The 26,629-nt window shown below is 50.4% G+C and overlaps 2 protein-coding genes across 2 annotated transcripts in view; both read right to left on the bottom strand.

Annotated features, from left to right (window-relative positions):
- Positions 1 to 5,958, bottom strand: part of Ghrhr (growth hormone releasing hormone receptor) — a 36,404-nt gene extending 30,446 nt beyond the window's left edge. Inside the window, 2 exon segments of the mRNA NM_001398554.1 lie at positions 5,123 to 5,235; positions 5,766 to 5,958. The gene's annotated coding sequence lies outside the window, so the exon portion shown is untranslated.
- A 5,505-nt stretch (positions 5,959 to 11,463) lies between these two features.
- Positions 11,464 to 23,601, bottom strand: Aqp1 (aquaporin 1). Its single transcript, NM_012778.2, is given in 4 exon segments — positions 11,464 to 13,398; positions 14,066 to 14,146; positions 14,403 to 14,567; positions 23,159 to 23,601. Coding segments are annotated over 4 exon segments (810 nt in total). The 5' UTR covers positions 23,543 to 23,601; the 3' UTR covers positions 11,464 to 13,218.
- Between the last annotated feature and the right edge of the window lie 3,028 nt (positions 23,602 to 26,629).

The raw sequence follows: 26,629 nt of genomic DNA, 5'->3' as shown, positions 1-26,629 counted from the left end.
AATTGAATCTTGGTCTTGAGAAAATGTGTGGTTATTTGCAACGTGGTGTTAATTCTGATTCTTACACTTTTTTTTTTTGATCACTGCACTGTGGCTGTATGAGGTTTACCATTAGCAGAACTCAGCGTGATGTCTGCAATGGGTTTTAAGCCTAACATCCTTCCCACCTACCTAAGAAGACAAAAATGAAATCTGCTGGGAGGAAACATTTCTAAAGCATACATTTCATAAAAAACCACCTGCCACTTAATGATAAGGAAGCAAACAGGTTCTTAACAGTTCGAGAAACTATGAATAGCAAGTAAGAACACTTTAAGATATTAAGCATCACTGGACATTAAGGGAATATGAAATTCACTATGACATGCCACTCCATACCAAACTAAAAAAGCTAACTGTGCATAGAGGCATAAGTGCGTGCAAGTGCACACATCGGCAAAGGCGAGAGCATCTACAGTTCTGGAATGCAAAAGAGAGCATATCTAGGAAACATGCTAGCAGTTAAGAATAAAGACAAACACTTATATGAGTCAATCATCTTCCTTCCAGGAGAAGAGAAACAAAAACTGAATCATACTTGTATTCGAATACACAGAGACCTTTGACCATTACAGTTCAAACCTGGAAGACTCCAGATACCTACTGCTGGTGGGAGTCCATGTGGTATACGCATGCTAAGAAATACTACTTGAGAATTTAAAAAGAAGTGGGGGAGGGGACATAGCTTTTCCACAGCACAGAGATAAACTTCAAGGGTGCTCTGCTCAATGGAAGGAGTCAGACTCGGTATAATTCCTCCCGGGTAAAAACAAAACTGAAGCAGCAGAGAAGCAGACAGGTAGCCAGTGCACAGAGGGAGAGATATAAACGGAGAGTGAAGAGCTGGGAGGGGAAGATTTGGGGATGCTAGGGATGGTCCAGCGATCACGATTATGGTAATGCACAGTGGGTAAAATCCACTCAATAAATATCATTAAATACATAGGTTTTAAGGGAAAAACAAAGTACAGAAATAGGGTTTTTTTTTTTTAAGAAAAAAAAACCAGTTTATATGTAAAAGTGTCTGTGTGAGTGTCTATATGTTCCCAGGGACAGAGCACGAAGTGCTGTAATGTGGGTAAATCGCCAAAACAAGCATTATCTTTTACTCCAATATTCTCGTTTTCAAGAATTTATCTGGACATTACATACACAATTACATTTAAACTGTGGCAGTAGCAAATGGTAGGGCTTTTCTACCACACTGGGTGAGTAGCGAAGATAACAGGGTGAAGTCTTTCTACCCATCCCATAAACAGGTGGACTTCTTGATAGTGGGCATTTTCCTTCTTCCTGGCTCGCAGAGCAGCCTGGTCTTTGCAAAGCTACGCTGAGACTTTCTAGTCCCGCCTGCATCCACCACCCCTAGTGGTGAGCCTGAGTAACTACATCAACTTCTAGCTACAGACCAATCCAGCTTCCCAACCAATCCTCAAGGGTCCCACACACTTACCCAGGCTGGGATGGCGGTTTAGATATGAACAGCCTCAGGGAGTCAGCTGCTTCCGGATATTTGGCTCAGTGGCTTTTTGGTGCAGCTCACAGGGTGTACTCCGAGTAAGACCAGAATAACCATAATCCCTAGCTATTCTCTCATGCTGTCCTCCTTCCAGAGAAAGGAAACAGTCTAGAACACTGGTTCTCAGTCTGTGGGTCACAAGGACTGGGTATCAGATATTTACATTATAATTCACAAGTAGAAAAATTAGTTATGAAGTAGCAACAAAAATAACGTTGTGGTTGGGGGTCGCCAAAACATGAGGAACTGTATTAAAGGGTTGCAGCATTTGGAAGGTCGAAAACCGCTGGTCTAGAAAAAGCAGGGGCCCTGGCACCTCAGGCCCTAAGGCAGATTCCACATCCTCAGCCCTTTCTTAGTCATAGCTCTGTAGACACTGGCCACTCTCTCCTGATTCCTGTGGTGACCCAGCCTTCACTGGTCACTCTCAGAACCATTTCTGTCCAGAGTTTAGGGTGTCCTCTGTCTTAGAATTAAGGGTCAAAGTTGGGGTGAAGGTAAAGGCTAGACTGGAACTTCTATGGTATGTGTTTCTAGGGTTCATATCCTGGGCATTCAGTGGCCAGAGTTACCTCAGAGAAGTGAGGAGGGCACAAAGGACGAGAATTCTAGTTTCCCCAGAGGAGGTGAAAGGACCATGCTACATTTTTATCTGTCCTTGGCTCTGCCCACTCAATGCCACCCTTCCCAGACCCCAGTTCATTTCCTGGCTGTTCCTTTCCTTTTCTACCAGAAGCAGTCTGGCCCCTCTGGTATCTAGTCAGGGCAACTGCTGAGGGGTGGAGGTGAGGGACGAGGTAGGTGTGAGAGGCAAGGGTAAGGAGAAGCGCTGGCCTCCCGCCAGGCCAGGCAATGTGGGAACAAGTGTCACTTTGTTTTCCTCTAGCGGAAGAGTGCTTTGATGCGTACATGGGTAACTCATTCTTTTATAAACTTCCAACTTCTCCCCAGACTTTGCCCTCCTCCGTGGAGCAGGGACTCCTGTGGCTTGGACAGGCCCAGCTGTTCCTTACATGTGCCCTGTGTAAATAATTGCCTTGAGTTTGCAGGAGAAAGTGAGGCACCTGGTGCTCTGTAAGTGGTGGTAAAGCAGGCATTGCAAAGTAGCTTTAAAAAACACAGGGAGTAGGGTCCTCAGAGCACTATGGGAGCCTCCTGAGGGAAGAACCCCCAAGCCCCAGCAGAGAAGGAACAAGAAGGGGTACAGGCTAAATTCCAGCTTGGCCCTGACTCCCCGGCATGTCAGGAAAAGCACAGGTCCCTCAGGCTGACGCAGGATTGGAATCCATTCCCTGGTTTTCTTTCTGGGTGGAGACACTGAGAACCAGAGAAGCTGGCAGACCTGTCCAGGGTCACACAGCCCTGAGTCACACAGGACTCAGGCTCAAGCCAGTGCCCCTGGGTACAGGCTTAGAGCCATGAGTAGATAGTGGAAGAGGAATCTACAGAACGGGGCACCTCCAGGCCAAGCCCTTACCAATTTCTTCTTTGACTCTGATTTTCCTCTTCTTTCTCCACTCTACATTATAGCCCCAGCCCCACTTGGGGGAAATCGTTGCCTGGGGAAACAGTGACTCTGACCCCACTTGGAATTCATCCAGTCTTGAATGTGCAGTTGGAAGAGAACTGCAGCTGTAGATCTGGGGAACTAAGGAAGATGAGCTTTAGCACTGTAGTGTCGGAGTGTAAGCCCACAATGACCTCTTAAGGTGGGACCCATTGTGTGGACGGAGAAACTGAGGCACAGTGATCATGGAAGATCAAATGGCTGGTAGCAGATCCCAGATTCTAAGCCAGCCTGTCTGAATCTGTCTCATGTTGCCTAGGATGGCAACAAACTCACCATGGTTGACTTTGAATTCCTAATTCTCCTACCTCCCCTCAAAAGGGCTAGGATTTTTATTAATGAAATTTTTTTAATGAAATAAATAATTGAAGTGCCTTGGGAAAGCTGAAAGAGGCAAAAATTGAGATGGTCACAGTGTCTCCAGCAAGAGGGGTGAAACTTGAGAGAGAGAGAGCCAACACATGGGCACACGCGCGCGCACGCGCGCGTGCGCGCACGCACCCACACACACACACACACACACCACATTCATTAGCTCCCTCCTTTTCCTGAGTACCTGGTGCTGAAGAGCCCCTCCTTCCATTTACAAACCTAGAGTGTGTCCTGGTGTGGTTCAGAGAGCCTGGAAGACTTTGAGAAGGAAAGCAGCCCTAATCCCTCTGGGAGGATATGGGGTTGGGCCAGGACTTTGCCCCTTGGGCTTCCTTCAGAGATTCTGGGCCTGGGGCTGGTGTGTGGGGGTTGGGGGGAAAGATGACAGTCAGTTCTGACCTGAAATGGAGCCTGCTCCTTGGGGAGGGGGTGTGAATCCGAGGTGGGGTAGAGACCTAAGGCCCTCTGCTTCTCTCTGCAGCTCCCCTTCCCACCTCCTACCTGATTTGTCTTTGTCCTGCCCACCCTTATTTATAAACCACATGTCCCTGTGTCCCTGCCTGCCCTGCCTGTTTGTCCACAGCTTCAGCTGCTTCCCCTGATAACCCAGTTCGGGGGACCTGGGAGGGGCTCGGGGCATTTGGAGTTCAGGGATGCTGTGGTGTGTCCCTTCTGTTGGGAAGCCGTGCGTGCCTTCCTGTGGATGCTGAAGAACCCTAGACCTTGCTCAAAAGTGGACAGCTGGTCTCCTGTAAAATTTCAATCTCTATCAGTGTCCAGGAGGTATTTGCTGCTTAGCCAACAGCCTTGACGTCAGTGAAGGAAAAGGAAGCTCAGAACAGGAAGTGAGCTGCCTTGACATGCACAACCATCTGCCTTTCTGCCCAACCAGCATGCAGATGTGGAAAGAACTTCATCTCAGAGCTCCCCAGCTTGGCTCCATAGCTCAGTCTGCCTTTTCTAAGATCCCTGGGCTCATTGCCTAACTTCTCTGATTTGTTCTTCATGAAATGCAAACGTTACCCCTTTAGTTTAATACCTGGCAGCCAGAATAGTGCCTGACACTTAGGGATTTCTCAGATGTCCTAAGTACAAAATTCCTCACTCTCAGCTCATTCGTCAGTATCAAACGTGGCAGCGTGTTGATAAAGTTCTTGTGCAATGCCCAATGCTGCTGGACCGTTGGAGGCCCCTCCGCTCACCACTCTGAGCTTCAGTCAGGCATCCCCAACATCCAGGCCCAGACTCCACTCTGAGCCCCCAAACCCTGTGTGCAGTTCCCATGGCCCTTGCTCCATTTTTCAATGACTGTCCCCATATCCCTGGGGACTCAAACAGCCGAAGGTGGACGGGCAGGGCTGGGAGGATGCAGTCTAGGTACAACAGAAGATATGTTGATTGGCTCAACCACTACATGTCTGTGCAGAGGATGAGAAGGCCTGAAGGCCTTTGAGAAAGAGAGGTAAGGAGTAAAAGGCTCAAATCACCACTGCAGACATTAGCCTGAAGAGAAAGCCAAGGTTAACTCAGGGCAGTGGAAAGGTTCTAGGCCACTGAGGCTTAGTTGAGTTAGACCAGAACCCCTCCCATTGACCTTAGTTTCTCCTATCACCCTCAGCTCTTACCTCGCACCCACATACAGATGTGTCTATCCTAGGACATGGGTGTCAGTAGGTACCTCCTGTTCTGTCGCATGGATAAAGGCTCATCTGCTCCAAGAAGTCCCAGGACCTGCCCCCTAGGAGATCAGAAACAGATTATTAGCCTCCAGGCAGGGAGAGGAGGTGGGAAGGTCGAGAGGACAGGACTTTGCAAATAGAACACAACCCTCCAGCAGCTTCTATAAGTGTTGGGCTCTGGGGTTGAGGAGGGAAGATGCTGTTCCCCTCTGGTTACACTTCAGGGGATGTGGAATGATAGGCGGGCACTTGAAGGCAGCTGTCTGGACTGGGCCTTATTTCTTTGGCCAAAATACTAAGGGGTTCTGCTGCTGACTCGTTTCCAGCCTTCTTCTCAGTGCTGTATTTCAGGGGACCTGAGATGGAAAGGGGACTGCCAGGGTACCCCAGCTAGGCAGAGGCAACACAGAGATGGAGGTTACTGGGTACCATAGCTCCCTAGGTGAAATGTTGGCCTGCATTCCCCAGAGGTGGCCAGACAGCCGGGTCAGCACTAGATGGAAAAGCCCCCCATGGGTGAAATCCCGAAGACTTCATAGTTGCTTTCAAACCTAACATTAGAGGATTTTTTTTCTTCCGAAGATCTCACCAAGGGTGGCCTGGGTTGGTTTCCCACTCATACAGAAGGATGGCAAGAAGTGGACACTGGAGCTCTCAGGATCTTCTGGAAGCAAAGCCACAGCCTCCCTGAGGATTTCTGGTCCCGTGTCTCTGAGCCCTACATTCCTGGAGGCAGATGCGCTGCCCCTCGCTGCTCAGGAGGCCACTGGCAGCTGTGCAATTCTTGGAGTCCGTCTCGCGTGGTCAGTGCCCTGGGCCATCGGCCACAGTCCAAGCACATCAATGATTCTGGAAACTTCACGAACAGTTGAGCAGTCATTTCATCTCAGGGCCTAGGAATCTGCAAGGAGAAGGCTCTTTGGGTTTGCAGAATGATAGAAGATAGAAAAATAGAGATTCTGCAGAGAGAGGCAGGAGGGCAAAAGGAACAGGTCAAGGAGGCCCTGGAAAGCCCTGCTCGAAATGGGACACATACAGGTGAACGTGCTGGATACAGGAGAAACACATCCTGGATGCTGACTCCAAGGCAGTGTGCAAGTCAGGCCCCTGCTCATGCTATGTTGCCTGCTGGACCTGCCTCCCAAACCTGGTTTGAGTGGGACATACCTTCTTCAGTATAGATTGTCAGATGAGGAAACACATTGAACAAAGACACAGATCACTGGTATTCTTAGCAAATTTAGCATTTAGTATTCTATTTCTCAGTGAAAGAAATCCCGAGAGGGGAGTAAAATGTTAGTGAGGGACAGAGATAGGTTCAGACAACACATCTACAAAGAAGGTGGATAGGGACATTGATGTCACATGACCTGACGAAGGCACCCAGGGGCTTGCCTTGCTTGCTATGCACATTAACACTGAGTGACTCTATTCGGAAGTGAGGGCTACCCTGTGGCTGCCCTCATGTTGTTTAAAACGCAAGTAAAAGAAAGGTATCCTTGGAGTTCAAATAAATGAGCACAAGGGTGTGAGGTTGACAGGGCCTATCTGTGCAGATGTAGCCCTCCAGTGGATTCCATAGTCAGCTCAGGTTCAATGTGGGCATTCCACATGAGGGCCCAGCAGCCCTCTGCAGGGAACTGATCACATGCTCACACACACACACACACACACACACACACACACACACACACCCCAAAATGACACATGAGATGTATTAACAACTCAAAAGCATGAATGCCACCCATCAATTTTAAAATTAATCTAAACAAATTTTACTGCTTTCTTTGGTTTCAGTTTTCCATGTGAGTTGAATTATAAACGGTATACACTAAATTTAAAAAAATAAAGAAGTCCATATTATTAAGGTTATCAGGACACACTAGCCTCTTCCAGATTATCAGAGACTGCACCCAGTATGGGCTCCAATTCTGGAGGACTTTGTCCCCCATTATTAATTCGTTGGGTTCCTATCTCCACCCTCTGGATTAGACTCATATGCAGAGTGTTTCTCCCCTTGCCTATGATATCATAATTGCAGACATTATGAGTCTCTCATTTATTTACCAGCTTATTTTAAAATCTGTACTTGCTAGTCCCCTGAAAACCCAAGCCAAGCTAGTTAAATGTGGACAACAGCATGGAGGTAGGCAAAGCAAACGACAACCATTCATAGAGTCACTGGGGGCAGAAGATACTCTTGTGGTCTCTGCTTGTGTGGTCATCTTGGTCCTGGACTAGGCTGCAAACTCCTAGAGGCCTGAGCCTCAAGGATTAAACTGGGCTTCCAGGGAAAGGTCTCTGGACAGACAGAAGGACAAATTAAAACAGAGTAAACAGACAAAAGTTATCCCAATTCACCTGCACAAGTACATGTGCATATACACTTTGACCCTTAACCTTTATGAATGGACAACTCTATGAATTAAATTTGTTCTCCTACAAGAAAGATCTACAGAATTATTTTTAAAATGGAGACTAGAAATGGAAGATCAGAAGTTCAACATCATCCTTAGGGACATAGGAACGTCAACCTGGAGACTCTATCTCAAACTAACAAAACAAGTGCAGCCACGTGGCCTACAGCTGCAGATAGGTGGTAGCCTCTCCCTGTGCCCAGCCAGGAAGCTACAAGGAGAGCAATGGAGCAAACTCTGCATGCAGTGTTTCTTAAAGTTGCCGGCACCCTTTATCACAGGCCCCATTGAGCATTGGTCTCAAAGTGCACATGGGCACTGATGGTCCCATGTGGCTTGTGAAGATGGCCCTTACAGCAAAGACTTTGCCTGCCTTCTCTTTTGGCACTAAGAATGGTACACACCAGCACCTTTGGTCCTTGGCTTCCCAAGAATGGCCTCACCCAGCCCCCTTGCTAGGAAGCAAATTCCAATCATCGTCTTCATTGTATTCTAAACCTAAAGAAAACAAGGCCTCATGCCCAGCAGCTCGTCCATAAAACATTAATCACTGTCCCCTCCTTGAGAAGCCTCTGACCAACGAAGGTATGCTCTACAGGAGCCGTGGAAAAATCCTAATGGACCCACACATGGCCTGGCCACATCGAGGGTGGGGGCCTGGCACCAGTTCCTCTGGTGCTTTTCCAGCCCGGTTCCTAGCTTTGGTTCCAAGGATGCTAAGGACTAGCCTGGGAACCCCAAAGAAAAAGAACCGTTCACACATCTATCAGGTTCCCCAAAGGTATTGTGGTTCTTAGGGTCAAGTGTCAAGTGGCTTCCTTAAGCCACTACACCTTCCACTGGAGCCTGCTTTGAGCCCACGGGGTAACAGTGTCAGGACCAAGGCCACATCCACTCATCGGGTCTTCTAGACTAGGGTGCCTGCCAAGACCCAGCACCCAGACAGCAGAATCCCCCCGATCCTAGTGAAAATTTTGAGGTATTACAAGAAAAAGTATGTAGCCGAGAGATGGCCACACAAAGCATGATGACCTGAGTTCATGATCCTCAGAATCCACACACAAAATAACAAGTGCAACAACAAACATAAAGGAGAAAAATGAATGTAAGCCCAACCCTCCTCGTACAGGAAGATGAAAGAGAGCTAGAAGAGTCCATATGGAAGTATAGAAACCAGGACACCTGGCATAGAGACCCCTACCTCAAACAAGGTAGAAAGGCAGGTACTGATACCTAACGGTTGTTGTCTGACGTTCTTAAAAACACTGTGGCATGCCTACCCCCACATACATGAACACATGCATACACACGCACATGCAGACACACTCGCATCTCTCTCTCTCTGTGTCTCTCCTCTTTCTCAAATGTGCACACACACACACACACACACACACACACACACGTTCAGGATCTGTAAGGATTCCAGATTTCTATATCTTTAAAAACAAAGAGTCTTTACCCAACACTAAACCTCTAAACACTAAACACTGACAGGACATTGAACACAGGGCTATGGCTTGTCTTCCCTACAAAGAGGTTTGGAAAGTCTTCTAATCTGTACCAGGCCTAATCAGGGGCCTCCAATGAGGTGCGTCAATTGCAGTGTTGCAGCATTTTGCTCTTGTGAGTTTAATGGAAAGACAAATATTCTAGGACTCAGAGGCTGCTAGAACACATCCTGCTTCCTTGTAGGCCAGGTGCAGAAGGCACGACCTTCCGTGCTGTCTGAATCATCCTTGGGTTAAGGCTGTGGATAGTTTTGATAGGGCTGGGTGACCTGCAGTCTAGTCTCAACGAGGTCACAGTTGGAGGCAGGTGACAGGTGCTCCCACCAAGTCACCTCACATGCTAGTCACCTGACTGTTCAGGAGCTTGGGGGCAAAGTTGAGTCCCGGAAGCTTTCAGGAAACTTGCTGCCTGTGTTAAAATCTGATGAATAAAACAGACCTAATACCAGAAGGTTGTCCTCTGACCTCTGCTTACGCAAAAAGCCCAATTCCATCCCAATTATTTCCCAAACCCACTCATCTGTGCTGGGCCAAGTAGAACTTGAGCAGAACAAAGTCTGAAGAAGCTGGGGAGATGAAAACCTGGAGTTCTGATCCTACGGAAGTGTCTAAGACAGTCTGACTCCAAAGCTATTGCACCCAAACCTACTGTGTATATAAGGCTTAGCTTGGTGCATTATTATTCCTCATGCTGCAGCATTGGCCTTCCCCTGTTCATATACTCTACAAACAGTCTGATCATATTCCCTCCCAGTCAGGAGTAGGTACAGGTTAATGGAAGTAGTCTCAGTCTGGTGGTGCCTCAAGCCATCACCACTTATAATGATGTGAGCAGACTTCTCACAATGTTGGAAGACCCAAGACAAGCCTTTTTCATTTTGCCTTCCTGTTACCCTATAGTAACGGATGCAGCTGCAGCTCAGCCTGGTTTCTCTGCTGATCCAGAGCTAACTCTACAAAGCATTGCCACAAAACAGGTCAGCATCACATAATGCACAATGGAGACAGTCAATTGTTGAAGCAGAGCAGGTTCAAACCTCAATCTTAGCACCATCCTGTTGTGCAGCCTTAAGCAAATGATTTCACCTTCAGGAGCCCCAAAACCTCTGTAAATGCAAATAGCTCTATCTTCTAATATTGCAAGTCACAGCAAGGTATCTAATACCTCATAGGTACTCTGGAAACCCCAGTTTGGCCACTTCCCCAGGAGCTGCCTCTATGCTCTAGGATTCTAGAAATTACAATTTGCAGAAGTCATGCAAGAAAGGCTATATTGTGGAATTGAGCAGAGGTGGGAGGGGCTGATCAGGAATTAAGTAACTGGAATCTACAGTGGTCAGAGATGGAAGGAACCTGAGACCTAGGGGATGGGACAAGGAAGAGGTAGGCTAAGAGGAACTGTGAGAAACCTTGATATGCCCTCACACATGAGTCTGTGAAGCTTTGGGCTAGCCTCTACAGTGTTCTTACAATCTAGCAGTCACTTTCTTATTCCAACAGCAAATATCTCACCAGGAAGAAGCCAGGGAAATTTGGATGGGCAGCTCCAGGGTCCTTGTACACTGCAGTCAGTTAGAAACACTACACTAAGCCTTCTCCAATGTCACCTCTTATTCCATCACTCCAGAAACATGACATGCTGAGTCCTCCCCATGCCCCCGTCCCTTCTCAGCCTACACCCTGGTGACACTTGTGTTTGCCATATGGAGATCATTCCATGAGCTTGAAGGTTCTCGCCTCCCAGAGCAAGCCTCTGTAGGAAGAAGCAGGCTTGCCAATCCATGACCTGCTCCCAGTGGCTAAGTTCACAGTTCTCCCTGAAGTGTTTCATGGGTCATATATGGGGTCAGAGTCATGGTCTCTGTATAGCATTACACTGGACTCATTTTCTCTGACAAGTCAATCCTGAAGAGCTCTCCTGGGGGGTCCCAAGGCATAAGTGTAGGTAGAGCTTCCAGGGTAAGCAGAGCTGGGGAGGCACAGCTCTGCCCTGAGGAGAACATGGGAGTTAAGAAGGTTATGATTTCAACTCTCCTTCCCCTAACTCTTCCACCCTCCATAATACAAAGTGGCTCTTATCACCCCATTTAAACTGGCCCAAACCTCCCCCACTTTCACATAGTTGTCTCGTAGATTTCCACAGCTTCAGAAGTCTCCCTATTAAGAACATGACCCTGTCCCTCCTAGGGTTTGTGGTATAACTGTACCCATCCCCTAGGCCCAAGGTTTCCTTAGGGAACCAGGGCATCTTGTCTTCTTCCCAGACTAGGAGGCACAGAAATGAAAATAATCCCCTGACAGATGGGAGTCCCTTTGTGGGAATGCAATACCAAACTAAGCAAAAAACACAGGAGGCCTGGAGGACCTTACAAGTCATTGTCCTTTATTTTCTTACCATAAGATGGAATTCCAATTGCAAAGAAACATACACAGAGCAGACAGATGCAGGGTCCTGGTTCACAGTGGCCAGAACCAGGTGGGATGGGCCTGCCCTGCCCCCCTCCAGCACAGCTCTCACCACCTCCACTCCCACCCCTACCCCCATCCCTGGCCCTTAGCCATTGTCCAGGCAGAAACGGAGAAGCTGGAAATGAGAGGAGTCCACTTCATTGACTATGAAGTGGCCAAACATGGCTTTGACTGCTGAGCTTGACCCAATATGATATAGTTGAGCATATGGGTCCTCAGTGTCCTGACCTGTGAAGTGAGTATAGTGCCTGCTAGGGAATGGAGAAGAGTATGCAGCTGTACTATGCCAGTGGTCAATGGCCTCCTGACTATTCTGCTGCTTCTAAGCACCTGAAGAATGTGGCTCTCGGTTCACGACATGGTTAACGGCACAGTGGTAGAGCTGCTCTGGCTTGGTGGGATTGAATAGAATAACCCAGAGAGCTAAATGCAAGCCCTGAGCTGAATGCACTCTGAGATGTTCTTGGGCTATAGCAGAAGCCACAGCATCAGGTCCTTGCAATAAGGAGACTGTGCCTGGAGTCACATAGTGAGCCCCTTCAGATTGTCCAGGCTCTGGTCAAATTCATCCAGCCAGCAGCTCATAAGCCAGGACAAGAGTGGCCTCCTTGATCATGATGAACTAGGGGCATCCAAACCCCTGTGTGCCCGGCATGGGCATCTGTCTGGGGTCTGTTGCATGTCTAGCTGCTTCTTTCCTCAGACATGACGCTGCAATAGCCCAGTGCTCTTTAATAAACACACACGTCACATCTACACTGCAAGGGAGACTAGAGGGAAACAGCCAGTTGGTGCCATGGTACATGAGCAGACCCACTAGAGCTAGGAGAGATTTCGTGAGCTCTTCCTCCACCATGAAATGACCTTTACTCTGCTGCAACAGACCTGCCTAAAGGAAGGCTCTCTGTGTGAACAGGCACTCCCAGCATCCTGGACTGCTTCTCCGCTCTGTAGCTCATCCACACGTGCTCATGGGCTGTGGATGTTGGGAAAGAGCTCAGCCAGGTGCACTATGCAGTGCTGTCTAGACTCTCCCTTCTAGAACCTGTGGCTTGTCCACACTTACAGAGTCCCCAAAGCTGTCCCTTCCTTGCCACTTTACAGACGTGATCACTGAGGCCTCAGCATAGGGAAAATTCCAAGGTCTTAGAGTGAGTTTAAGGGGAAGGGTCCTGGAGGTAAGTCAGACCAAAGGGGAAAGCTAAGGGACTTCCTCTCCCTCAAAGTGCCTTTGGGGCTAAGGTGCCTACCTAAGGAAGGCCATGATCAAAGGCACAAAGTAACAATGGCAGAATCCCAGGCACCTAAGGTGGGTGTCTTGCTGGGCAACTTTGGAGTGAGGGGGACTTTCTAGCACACTCTGAGGGGACAACTAGCAGGTGGGTCCCTCCCTTTCACTCCTCCATGATGTCAAAGGAGTGAGGTGCTGAGTTGATAAGTCTTGGGCCCCAGGAAGCTCTGAGACCAGGAAACAGAAAGAAAGACAGTGATATTACTGCCCCAGACAAGGCTAGACCATGTGGGACAGCCAGGTCTTGGGGAGTGACTTTGGTCAGCTTGTCAGAGTGTCTATAATATGAGTTCAGCCCTCCCCTCCCTCCGCCCATCCCTGCCCCACCCCCATACGGATGCCCAGGCCAAGCCTCCTCTATTTGGGCTTCATCTCCACCCTGGAGTTGATATCATCAGCATCCAGGTCATACTCCTCCACTTGGCCACTGGTCCACACCTTCATGCGGTCTGTAAAGTCGCTGCTGCGTGGGGCCAGGATGAAGTCATAGATCAGCACTGCCAGGGCACTCCCAATGAATGGTCCCACCCAGAAAATCTAGGAAAGAAGAGTGAGAGTTTAGAGGTCTGCTGGTTGCACCACCCTTCCCCCTGAGAGTCTCCCCCTCCCCTCTGTCTTGAGTGAGAAGCAGACAGACTAGCCCCCTTCTTTCTGATCCCGGTGCCCCTCAGAGTGGTCCCAGACCAGGGTGTGTAGTGGGAACATATCCTGGCCACTGTAGACAGGTCCGGTATCTCTGTAACAGCCCATTCCTGAGGATGGCTATTACTTCCTTCCCTAAGCCTTGGAAGGGTCCCAGAGATGGGCTAGCCTAATAGAAGGGTGGCCAGGAACACTCAGACCAACAGTAATTAAAGCTAAAGCCTACAAAGATGTGTCCTCTCTCATATCTCTGCTTGCAGTCATGGGTCCTCCCTCTCCTGATGGGAGAGGTAACGATTCTAAGTCTACTTCATTCAAAGTCTGGGAAACCAAGGCACAAAACCTTCCTGAGGTTGCTAAATCCAAAGGTGGCAGGGCCAAGATCTGTCACCACACTGTTAGTAGGTTGGAGCTGCCAGAGTAGAGATGACACAAATCTTTAATGATCTGAACCCCCTCCCTTTGTCTCAGGGTTTGTTCTTGATTTCCTCTGTCCTGCCTGTCTCCCAGAATCCCTGAGAGGAAAACAATGCCTCGCACCTGGCTGCCCATGGTGACTTACCCAGTGGTTTGAGAAGTTGCGGGTGAGCACAGCAGAGCCAAATGACCGGGCAGGGTTGATCCCACAGCCAGTGTAGTCAATCTGGAAGGAGAGTGTGTAAGGAGCAAGAATGTAAGGGAAATGACAGAGAGGATGGAGAATGAGAAAGAGCAGGCCAGGGGAAAATCAATCCCAGTGGATGATCAGAGAGGTCCCTGAGTCCTTTCCCTGTCACCAGAGGGGGTCTGCCATCCCACCCAGTGGAATTCCATCTGAAATACACAGACGCCCACACTAGCCCCACCCACCACCTCTTACCTTGGCCCAGACCTCCCCACCTGGGAAGCCCCTTACTTACGGCCAGCAGGTGTCCAAGAGCCACAGACAAGCCAATGGCAAGTGGGGCTGAGCCACCTAAGTCTCGGCGCCTCCGGTCAGTGGTAGCCAGAACGCACAGCACCAGCTGCAGGGTGCCAATGATCTCAATGCCCAGGCCCTGGCCGGAGTTCACACCTCGAGCCAGCTGCGGAGGAGAGAAGCCAGAAGGCCCAGTGACTTCCGGTGGCAATCATAACGAGATTCCCAGAGCACCAGGCCCAGGTACCACGAGACAGTCGTCAACCACATCCTAGCGTATTAGAGAGCTACTCACTGTGTGGCCTCAGAGGGGGCCGGACAAACACATAGCAAGTAACGACAAGGCCCCAGGGTGACTTGGGGCCTCTTTGTTGGCTACATGACAGGCCCAGTGTTACAGGGGAGAGGTGAGAGTCAGACACGGGAGGTGGTCAGGGATGTCTGTGGGAGAAGAGAAGTGTGGGTAGGAAGAATGGAGTAGAGATACTGCCTCACCCTTCCAAGTCCAAATCTTTCCCTTCTGCATCTCTTCTCTCCCCTCTTCTCTCTCCTGGCCTTGCGTTCCCTCTCTTTGGCTGCATGGCACCAACCATGGTAGTCTGGCTGTCCCCGCTCCTAAGCTACTTTAGGAAAGATGACTCATGGAAAAAGAAGGGAATGAGAACTGCCACCAAGTCTCTGGAGCCCTATGGTACCTGTAGCTGCCCTGAGAAGATCCCTCGCAGGGGATCCAGACCTCTGCTCCGGGTCAGGGAGGGGGTTGGTCAGGGGAGGGGGGGAGAGTGCTGAGGCCAGGTGCACCCCACAGAGCAGCTGAGGAGTCTTAGTGAGGATGCAGGATGCTTCCAGTGGTCTCCCTCCCTGAAGGGACAGCTGAGCCTCACCCCAACAGCTGACACTGAAGGCTCACTTCCAATTTCCCCACAGAGTGGTAATATCCCCAAAGCCACCTGGCATTCTTGGGGGGGGGGGTCTTCCCAGTTCAGCCCTTAGGCCATCTCACAAGAACAATACTCTTCCCGCCTTTGTCTGCAGTGCTGGCTCTCAGGGAGTGACTCACATCCCTTCCACTGCCTTGAGGCCCCAGCTTTGGGCCTTTCCTGGCCAATGCCAAAGCTGTGCCCCCTCTGCCTAGTGAGCCTTCTGGGAGCAATGCCCAACTATCACCTGACTATAATAGAGGCAGAATCCCAGTGTTCGGGTTCTCACTTTTCTAGTCGGCACCATGAACATGCCTGTCTCTGGGCCTCAAGTTTCTCCATCTGCAAAATGGGTTTAAGGTCTCAGCTCCATCTAGACTCTAGAGCCTCCAGAAGATTCACAGGGCATTTGGAGAAGGCAGCAAAAGCGAGAAATAGCAGGTGGTAGAGATGGAAGTGAAGGATAGCTGTGTCTGCTGGCAGAGGCTGCCTCGAGCTGGGATGGCTTGATGGAGGAATGACTAGAAGTCCATGACGGCTATCTCTACGTCTGCCTGGAAAGCCCGTGGCCCTCATTGACATTCACGGCTTTTCTCCTTCCACACCCCCTCCTCTCTTAGGCTGGCCTAATTGCTGGCTGGCAGAAGTACTGTGAGGAACACTGCCTCACCAAATAATGGAACTGTCCCCAAGCTTCCTGCTCAGATCCAATCCCCACCCTGCCCTTCTCATAGATGTAGCCAGAGCCAGTTTATCTATCTCTTCCCCTGCTCTTAACTAGGGTTGAGTCCCAGACCCTATACAAAGAAGGTACCACTTTCTATCAACACAGAGCAGAGCAGGCCCTAGTTCCAGGCCCGGGGGTCTGAGTCCTCAGGAAGCAGGAGACAGTCATCTGGCCTGGGAACTCTGGAAGGGACCCAACTCCTGACGGCCAAAGCTGGCAGTCGTACCCTCCTGATGCCAGTGTTCACTACCATCCCAGCAGCAGCCACCTCGCTTGCCTTGGCAGCTGATGATGCCTGCTCTCCGCCCAATGGACTTGAGCTACTTATATCTGGGAAAACAGTGAGAGGGTTAGAGACAGTCGGTGGAAACTCTCTGTCCAGGAAAGAGCAGGTTTGAAAAGTCAAGCCATAGTGAGTGCGTATAGCCCACTACATTTCAAACAACTGTTTAAACAGGGCCCAAGCCCAGTCATTGTCATTTATCATGGGAGAAGATCCATGTTTGCACACGTGGGCAGAGTTTTGCCTGGATTTTCACCAACTAGAGTTGAAGGAGCAGCTCTTGGTTTTGAGAATGCAGGTGTGAGCGATTGAACAGGCCACACAGCTCTTGTGAAGCGTTCAAAGCTACTAATCACTAGACCCAGATGGGTTCACGACTTACAGCAGCGTCCAGACTCACCAGCTCTACTGAGCTTTCTGTGGGATGAGGTTTCTTTCTGCCTCCCTCTGCCACACCTTCATCTGAGCAGTTGGGTATCACTGAGAAGAGGAGTCCACCTGCCACCTAGCTGGGTGTTTTTGTCCCTCCTGGTCTGGGAGCCTTACCAGGGTTCTGCAAACCTTTGAGGGAAGGCTCATTGGGTGTGCAGTTTCCACAATTCCCAGCCTCTTTGTAATAGTGGATTCTAATGAAGGCCGATAGAGCAAAGGGCCTATGCTTTCCCAGGTTAGCTGGGAGACGATAAGCCAGCCAGTGGCCTTTGAGGCTCACATGTGAGAGGACAGAGCAGGAGAAGGCAGCGAGGCCTGGACCTTAGGGTTGATGTCACTTTGGGCTCATAGGAAGATATGCTGGCTACAAGGGGACCAGACACTTCCCAGCTTGAAATGGGTTGCTGGCAAAAGGTAGCTCTGAGACTGCCAGTGTCCCAGTCTAGGATTGACCTGTGCATGCCATGCTACCTGAACCCTCCCTGCCACTTGAAGGCAGGTCACCAGGACAGCTCACAAAATCCCAGGCTTGGGGCCCTGACTTTTGGTAAGGACCTCTTGTGCCCCACCCTGGAGAAACAGCAGAGAGCAGAGCCAGGCCTGGCTGAGGCTGCGACTCTGCTCTCAAGGAACAGCTTGAGAGACATGGCTGTCTGCCCACCGCACTGTCTCCTGGACTCAGTGCTGGCCCGCTGGGGAGCGGTGTGCCCCACCTCATCACCTCTCAGACTGCGCTTATGTGTGCTCAGTGTAGAGCTGTGTGGGTTTGTGTCAGCTGTGTCTACAAGCGGCCATGTGTCTGCGGTGGTTTTCATCCCTTCTTCTTCTTTTTTTTTTTTTTTGCTACACCTTAACAGGTTTATTACAGAATCATTAAATGATCTAAGAATGTTCAAAATATTAGACCTATAGTCAGAAAAAACAATTTAGACTAAAAAATAAATTATTTTTAAAAACGCACAACTAAACGAATCAGCTCAAACTATTTCCAACGTGAATGTTTTTAATAATCCTCCCTCAGAAACTGATAGAATAAGCCAGTCCAAAAAATAAAAAATAAAAAAGGCACAAACAAGTGAGAACTAAACACGTAAACGGAAATACTCAATTAAAGGAAAGTAGGGGAAACTGTCACCTTGGGATTAGAGAGTAGTCAGTCTTTTGAAGTCCCTGGGGAAAATTTACACAAGCTGATAGGTCCTGGCCAAGCACTCCTGGGCTGAGCCCACGATTCGATTTGATGTGACTCCAGACACTGTGCTGGGCATGTTCTGCAGAGCAGGGGCTCTCTCGGGCACAAAGTCCCAGCTGGCTTCTGTGTGTTTGCACTGGTGTGTCTGATGGCATTTCTGAATGCGTCACCATGAGTCCCTCATGCACCATGCCCACAGGGGTGGTGCCACTACTATCTGGGGAAGGGGGTGGAGTGTCAAAAGAGAGAGACCCCTTGAGTGAGAGCAGCTGCTTTCAAAGGCCCTTCATTTGCTCCCAGAGATAGTTTATCTTTCTGATGAGGAACAATACACGAGGAAAAGGTTTCCAGCTTCCTTTCTTCCTTTTCCTTACTGCAGAGCAAGGAGAGGAAGAGGCTCCTGTGAGGACCTCCCGCCCGCCCACCCCCTGCATCCCCAGATCTAAGCAGTGCTCAGAGCACATTCTTTGCCCTATGTCACGTATGTGCATGTGCGTGTACATGTTTACAGAAGGTTTGGAGCATAGTCCTGTACTGACATTGCCCACTGTACAATCTTGACAAGAATCTATAGCTTGATTGGGTCTCATTTTCCCGAGAGCAAAATGCAGGCACTGACCTAAACTCTAGCCCCAAGCAGTCTTCTGATTCCTCCTTGCCCAAAATCAGGTAGGCACCCTCTAGCCAGCATTCAGATACCTCAGTTCAAGTCTCCACCTCCCATTCTCAGTTTGGCATAAAGCCTGTAGCACAAAGTCTCTTACCCACCTACACTGGACCTCTACCCAGCCAGGCTCCCCCAGAGCAGCTTCCCTGTCAGGGGGCGGGGGGTCCAACCTGCACGTTTCTAAAGTTAGAGCGCTCAGCTGCTTCCTGAGTTAAAAACAAAATCTTTATACAGAACAGAAACTCCCCTCTGGAGTCTCTACTGGAATTTCAAGCCCCTGAAGGGGCTGATTGTGCCCACCGCTGTCTTTGGTCTATGGGATTCAATCTCAGTCTCAAGGAAGCTCAGGAACATTAGCTGTTTGGGTGAGCATAGCCCCAACCCCTGCTCGTTCCGCTGGGGCTGTTCCCACTCATCCCAATACTGTGGTTGAGGAGCCCCGCTAGTCTCCAGGAAAAGTCCCAGACAGAGGAATCCCTGAACACTGTGGAGCCTCAAAGACATTTTCCTGCCCTTATCTACAGGTAGGAGGCTCAGGTTTCAGCCGTCCAGGAGCTCTGAGACTCGCAGGTTCTTCTGAAGAGTAGGGACGGGAAGGTTCCCAGGGCAGAGAACTGCTACCAACAAGAATACATGGCTTCCAGTGGCTGTGGGGGTGGGTAGGGAGAAACTGTGACCTGCCCAGAGAGACCAGGAACACACTGAGTGTGTCCTAGAGAGTAGGACTGCGTAGGGACCTACTTTGCTGCGGAAAGCTGCTCGGGCTAGAAAGAGTAGCACCAGGGCAGAGGAGCTGAGGCTCCGGTGGGATGGGGTGGGAGCAGCTTTCCTCAGATGCTACCTGCACGAGTCCTCTTGGAGTGTTGTCTTTTAAATACTTGTCCCAAGTGGACCCTGGTTTGGGACAGGTTGACCACACTAGCTGTACAGATCCAGCAGATGCTGTGGAGGACCCGGCCTCAGAATATTTGTGAGAAGGAATGTTTGCCCTGCCACAAAGCTCCACCTCTCTGCACTCTCCCCCTGTCCTTTCCCTCCTAGCTTCTGCCTGGAAACAATAATTACAGGTCCCAGCTATGCTGTTACACCCAGCCCCCAGCTCTGTCCCTGGCCATGCTGAACTTGGTCAGGGCATTGGAAATTTACGCTTCTTTTCCATAGCCCACTGCTAAGCCCTAGTCAAGGTAGCAAGAGATTTGACCCTGGTTGGCCTACAGGTAAGAAAGGACCCTCTCTCCTACTGTCTGGGGACGCTAACACCCAAGAAACTGACAGAGGAATATGCATTAGGGACCGATATATATATATATATACAATCTGGAATAGCAGGTGGAGACATTTCCAAGTATTTGGGTCCTGAATCAATAGAACTAAGAGATGACCCTGAAGAGAATAGGCGTGCCCTCTGCCTGAGACCCCCGGTGGCTAGGCTGGGAGGCTCTGGGAAAATAGTCTCCTCCAGAAACAGAGACCAGACAAGGTCCAGAGCTCCTACCGACTTCAAAATCCAGCCTCCTACTGTGACACCACTCTGTTAAATCTGATGACCACTTCTACTCCACCGCCTTCCTTGCCCCTTTGCCTCAGCTGTACCCAGAAGCCCCTTCTCAGTCCACATTTGGGTTCTTATAGGATGATCTCCCTGGAGCTCTCCTGGCCCTCCCACCCTTTCGGTTCAAAAGTTCCCTGGCCCGCCCTGACACCTCTTATCTCACCTGCCTCCTGCCTGGTATCACAGGCAGCTGTGTGGTCTATCTGGCCTCAGGCCCATGAGCTGCCCAGAGTGGGGAGCCTGGCTGACCCAGCCTTGCTCTCAGCACCCAACAGCCCCAGTCATTTCTGCAGGATGAGGGCCAGAAAGGGGAAGAATGAAAACAGCCGGGATGCCAGGACTCTAAAGCTCCAGCATCCTCTACTCTCCAAAGCCGGCCACACCCTTCTGAGTCCTGTTCATGGGTTCATAGGTGGGAATTAGGGCCATCTTAGCCCAGCCTATTGCATGGAGTTACATAGGGTGCAGGTGACTGACCTGGGGCAGGGAGCCTCAGAGCCTATAGCCAAGAGTGCAAATTAGGCTCTACTTCTTTACCCCACAAAGGACCTTATAGGATGCCTGTGGTCGCTATAGGGCGTTTTCTGAGCCCTGACTTAGTCAGGAGAAAGTTGTCCCCACCATGTCCCTAGGGGACACCCCCTGACTCACCCAACCACTTCCTGCCACTTCCCCCTCTGTTTTCTTTGGAAATCTCCATGCCAACAACTCACCCCACCCAGGTTTTGGCGGCAGGATGAGGGTAAGAGCAGAGGAGCTGTGAGAGCCTTCCCCAGGGATGTATAGGGAAGAGGCTGCCACCTGTTCCATTGACTGTTGTTCCTCTAAGGCATTGAGACCATTCCCAGCCCCGCCATAACCAGGAGCCAGTGCCCAGAGAGAGCCATTTGGCTGGCGGACAGACTGTCCTACATGCCAAAGGTCCATTGTTTGTTTGGATGGGGTAGAAACCTCACCACAATGTTTGGTCCCTCTATATAATACTGCTGCTGGGGCTCTCTTAGCCAAGTCCTTTTGGGGGTCAGTAATTAGTTCCAGCCAACAATATAAGCTAGTAGTGTGGGAGTAGCAGGAATGTCACCAGAACCTGAGGTCCTTTTGAACCTCGGATGCTCAGCTCCAGGAAGACTTGGTGGTCAACAGCAAACAGGGCTTAGGGTGCCTGCCTCCTTCCCCAAGCTGTCTTCATACTAGCCTGAAGCCTTTTCTCCCTCAGCTGTATATATTCTGCCTGACACAGATACTCTGTCACCTCTGGAAAATTGGTGGGGGGTAGGAGAACAAAAACTGAAATGGGGTATAGCCAGACGCAGGTGCTGCCGAAGCAATCATGTTCTGCCTCTGCCTTGGATGACAATATTAGAAAATGCAAAGCCTTTGCCAGCAAGGGCACGGGTCTTGCCTGTCACTTGACTTGGAAGAGATAAGAGCTAGGAGGGAGCATGTATTGCTTGCATCCTCCCCAGCCCCCACCTCAGCGGGAACTTGAACCTCCTCGCTGGAATTCACTGAGGCATCTAGCCCTGCTCCTATTGGAGAGACTGAAGTCTAGAGGGACATGGCCTGACTAACCCTGCTCCTTATGCTACCTACGGCAGCCAACTTTTCTCCAGCTAAGGTCTAAACTCCAGCCACAGGGCTAATCTTCAATCTCCAGCTGAGCAGAGGTTGACTTGAGTGTGATCCTGAGGTGTCACTGTGGCACAGAAGTGCTCATCCCTGCAGAACAGCCAGGACAGCCGCCCTCTGCATCAGACTTTCACCTCCTCCCTGCCTGCATCTCCACGACCTGAACTTCAGTCGGGAAACGAAAGGCGTCTACTCACGCATAGCCATCCAACTCACTGGAGCCCTGGCCCACATCCTTACTCCTATCCCCCTGCATCTGCCCTACTGGGGTCCAGCCAGCAGCTTCCTTTCTCTGAGTCTTTGCTTCTGGCGAGGGACTCTGGGCTATTCCATTCTGAGATACCCCATGCCTTTACTCAGACACTCCTGCTAAACTGGTCCCCATTAAACCCAAGTGCACTCGGTCATCCTGGACACTTAGCTAAGAAATTGGAAAAGGTTTGTGACCAGGCAGCCACCACACAGGCCACTTAGCTGTGTGGAATGGCTCAGGGACAGTTATGTTGAACAGTTGCCACATACTGTTGCCAGCGTCTGCTTATCATTAAAGCCAGAAACAGTGGGTACAAGTGCTTACATTCTCCCCAATGCAGCATCTACTCGAAAGCAGCTTACACAAGTTCAGGACCTGGGCAGACAAGCTTGCACCTCCGTTTCCACCTCTGTACACAACAAGCAAGCGTGCCTCATGGTTCAGTGGCCAAGGACTACTGAGCCGAGCCCTTTTTCTGAACGGGTATCTAGAAAACTCTCCCAAAACTCCAGAGAGAGTTTTGTTTCCTCCACTTTGTCTAATTACTGGAGACAGAGGAAAGAAAGGGAGTCATCTCCTGACTTTCTGAGGAAGTTGGTTTGGGAACCTGGGTAAGGATTAGAAGCCACTTAGAAGCCCAGGCAACTTATCAAGAGAGTCACACTCAGACACCTGCAGAAGTGGCTTTAAACATGGTAGGTATCAGGAGAAAGTATACTTAGGACAGTAGGTAGAGGTTGCCTAGTGGACAGGGCTGCAAGGGAGAAAAGTGGATGTTCAGGTAGGACAGACAAGGGCCAAGAAACTCCCCTGGAGGGGGGCACTGCTGGCACACAACTAGCTGCCCCCTCAGCTCATTGCTGGCAGTAGATACTCGCAGGGGACTTTGGCAACCATTATTGTCCAGCTCCTCCACGCTCTCAGCTCTACCAGCAAACAGACCCTGTAGCCCAGCTGAGTTCTGGCCCCATATCTCAGCGTGACCCCAGAAACCTTCATCTTTCTCTCTGTTGTTCAGTACTCCCATTATATGGGTAGGCAAATGGAACCAGTCCCCTCTCTGCCTTCTCCTACAGACCCCTGCCTGAGATACCCCACTCACGTCATTTCGGCCAAGTGAGTTCTCGAGCAGGGAGGAGGTGATGCCGGAGAGGATGGCGGAGGCAACGATGGCTCCCACACACTGGGCGATGATATACATGACAGCCCGGAGGATGCTGATCTGACAGCTGAGCAGAAGCCCCAGTGTGACCGCTGGGTTGAGGTGAGCACCACTGATGTGACCCACACTTTGGGCCAGAGTAGCGATGCTCAGACCAAAGGCCAGTGACACCTTCACATTGTCCTGGACCAGCGTCTGGTTTCTCTCCAGTGGGTAATTGAAGCCTAGGGCAGAACCGATGCTGATGAAGACGAAGAGGGTCATGGCCAGGAACTCAGCCACCACAGCCCTCCAGAAGAGCTTCTTCTTGATTTCGCTGGCCATGTTGGCAGGGGCCTTGACTTAACCGCTGGATGCCTGGTGCTCAACTCCCTCCAAGAGCTGAGCCACAGCCTGGGCTGGGCCTATTTATAGGGCTGGGTGGGGGGAGCACAAAGGGAGGAAGGCCTCTCCTTGCTCCTGGCCCGCCCCACACCACACGAGCCTCCTCTCTGCGATGGATGCAGACAGGGCTCTGCTGTCTGCCTGCCAACTTTTTCCTTCCTCCTCTCCCCCTCCTGCCCTCCCTTGTTCCCTCCACCCGCCTCAGCCCTCAGCCCTGCCCAGCCTGAGGAGGCAGGAGGCAACCGTTGCTCTAATAGGCTTTGAGAAATTCTTCCAAGCCAGCCCTTCTCAGGGGGCCAGAGAAATCCAGGTGTCCCCGCCCAGCCTGCAAAGCTCAAGGGTGCCTGAGGGCAGAGCCTGGCACTCTAGAAGGGGTGGAGAATAGAGGTTGTCTGGACTCCCTAGACGAACATTGCCCTCCCTGGAGGTGGCACCAGAAATTGCCTGCCTGTCCCATCCCACTCTGAGCAGAGTTAGTAATCTGAAGTTCTCAGGCCCAGAAATCTGTGGGCCAGTGTGACTTCCAATGTCCTGGCCTGGGCCAAGCAGCTTCATGTCACTTTGTGGATGTGCCCTCACCACCCAGGCCTCAGTTGATACGGGTAGAGAAGCTTTCTGGGAGCCAGCTATCATTCTGCAGACAACGGTAGGCCTTAGCCAAGCTAAGTTGTTGGAGAACCCCCCGTCCCCAATCCTCAAACTTAAAACAATTTGAGCCAAAGATTTGAGAGAGGTTGGGGAAGATATTTAGTTTTTTTTTCTTTTCCCCCCTATAATAGGAGAAGGAGCTAGAAGGTTACTAGAGAGATAGAAGGAATGACAGCTGGACCTGAAGAGGAGAGAATGGGAGACGGATGCAGAGATGGGATGCTGGGTACAGCAGCAGGAAGCATTATCCAAGCGATGGTGGAAAGTGAAAGAGGTTCCCCAACCAGGCAGGAGACAGGGGCAAGATTTAGGGATGCTCCCACTCATTCGATCCTCGCCTGGGCACTGGATTCAATCCTTAGCATCTCAGGAAAAAACAATACTTCAGAAACAGGAAAAGCACCAAGCAGAGGAGACATCAGGCTGGACCAGAATGGAGATACAGAAAGAAAAAGGAGGAAGGTAAGGGGGACCCAGGGGAGCAGAGTCACTTTCCAACAGCAGGAGGAGAGGAGGGGAGGTGGGTGCAGACAAAGCACCCACCACGCTCCCTGTGTACCCCCAAAACCTGGAGTAAAGGACCAGAGAACTGGTCATTTGCCTACTGTCTGAGTGCTGGAAGGTATACCAGGGACAGCAGGTAGGCTCCTTCTGTGACACAAGGCGGGACCTGTAATAATCAGGTCCCCTGCCTTCCTATCTTAGTCCTTATCAGAACCATTGGCTTCTTACCCATTAGAGGTGGGAAACCAATGCTCACCGAGAGAATGGTCTTTGAGTCTGACATCCATTAAGGTAGGGCCAAGCGCCTTCTACCCAGGGTCCACACTACAGAGAAGGATACTGTCTCTCAAGGGCCAGCTTCTGTTCAGCGGCAGCCCTGGAACCTGATGTGACCTACAGAAGTCCTGTGGTGGTATGTTTGATGGGAGCAGTTGGCTGGTTGGGAATTAATTTATCACCGCACACCTAGATACTTAGAAGGCCAGGAGGAGTGGCTCTGAGCAGAAAGGTGGTGTAGAGGCTGCTTGGCAGCTGTATGCAATCGAAGACTTATTAACCCTCTAGAGAGGGAGCCATGATGGAGCACTTCCTGGAACTTCCACCACATCCTATATTCTGAGAGGTTCCCCTGTGACAGAGCCCCTCAAGAAACTCAGTTTGATTCCAGGGGCCTCTGATCAAAGATCTGTCTGCAAGGCTGTGTAAGGCTCATATCTGATGCTGTCTGGCTCAGGGACCCAGCCAAGAGGATTCTAGGAAAATCATAGGGAGAGCTGGCCCCACACCTGCAGACCAGGTTTGTAGCTGAATTATGTGGGGTGTGTGTGTGTGTGTGTGTGTGTGTGTGTGTGTGTGTGTGTGTGTGTGTGTAGAAGAGTGGTGAGATTCCCTTGGATATTACTAGTATATTCTTTAGCACAAGTATTTTATTAGCACTAATATCATGCCAAACACCATTCTGGATACCACAGGATACCATAGGCCACAAAGACCAGCCCCTTGTCTACTTGAATTTTCCCTTCTGCCGCATAAGCTCTTAAACTGTTTAGACCCACTAACCACTGAAGCTATGAACATGGCTTCGGTTTTTGAGCAAAGGAGATGCCATCGGGGTGCAGGCATTGCCTGAAATACCGAAGTGAACTTTTTCTGTCACTACTTCCCACAATGCCCAGGGGCCCCTGCAATTCTGAACTGGCTATCCGCACAGTAAAGTGGAAAGTTTCCTGGCTGTACGTCAGGCAGAAAGGCCCTATGCCTCGTTCTTTTTCACTGGCCTGTCACGATCCAGGCTGGCTGGCCAGGGTTGGGGAAGTGTGGGGGCCGGGGGCTGGGGGGGGGTAGGCTGAAACTAAGTAGTGCCTTGCTGGCTGGGGTAGCCATCAATGGTGTGCCAAGGGAAGAAACACTGGGATTAGAATGCTCCACAACTTAATCCTAATCCGAGAGCTTAAGCACCACCCCCATAAGGAAAGGTCCCTGAGGTCTAGGTTACTCTACCCAGTTCAGTATCCCAGAATGAAGGGCAAGGACCTTGAGTACTAGCCTCAGGGTAGGCAGGGGTGCTGATGAGTCCACACATAGGTAAGGTAGAGAGGGAAGCATCAATCTAAGGTAAAAAAAAAATCACAGAAGAGGAGGGTGCAGCCAGAGCCCCTACAGTGGAGTCAACCCTGGGAACCTGGTCCAAGGCCTGGCTGTACTGTGCTTCTCCTTAGAGTGTCCCAATGCCCTAGGGCTGGCCCCTGTGTCTTTCCTGTGAACAGACTCTCAAGCCAGACTAAATAAAGCAGACACCCCCCATCCTAGTGCCCAAGCTCCAGGCAGGACTTGTCACTTGGGCCCTGGTGGCAGCCAGCAAGTGCTTTTCCAGCT

Source organism: Rattus norvegicus, chromosome 4 (assembly GCF_021556685.1).
Source record: "Rattus norvegicus strain SHRSP/BbbUtx chromosome 4, alternate assembly SHRSP_T2T, whole genome shotgun sequence".
Classification (NCBI taxonomy): domain Eukaryota; kingdom Metazoa; phylum Chordata; class Mammalia; order Rodentia; family Muridae; genus Rattus; species Rattus norvegicus.
Note: the sequence above shows the minus strand (reverse complement) of the source record. Positions and strands in the feature narration are given on the sequence as shown.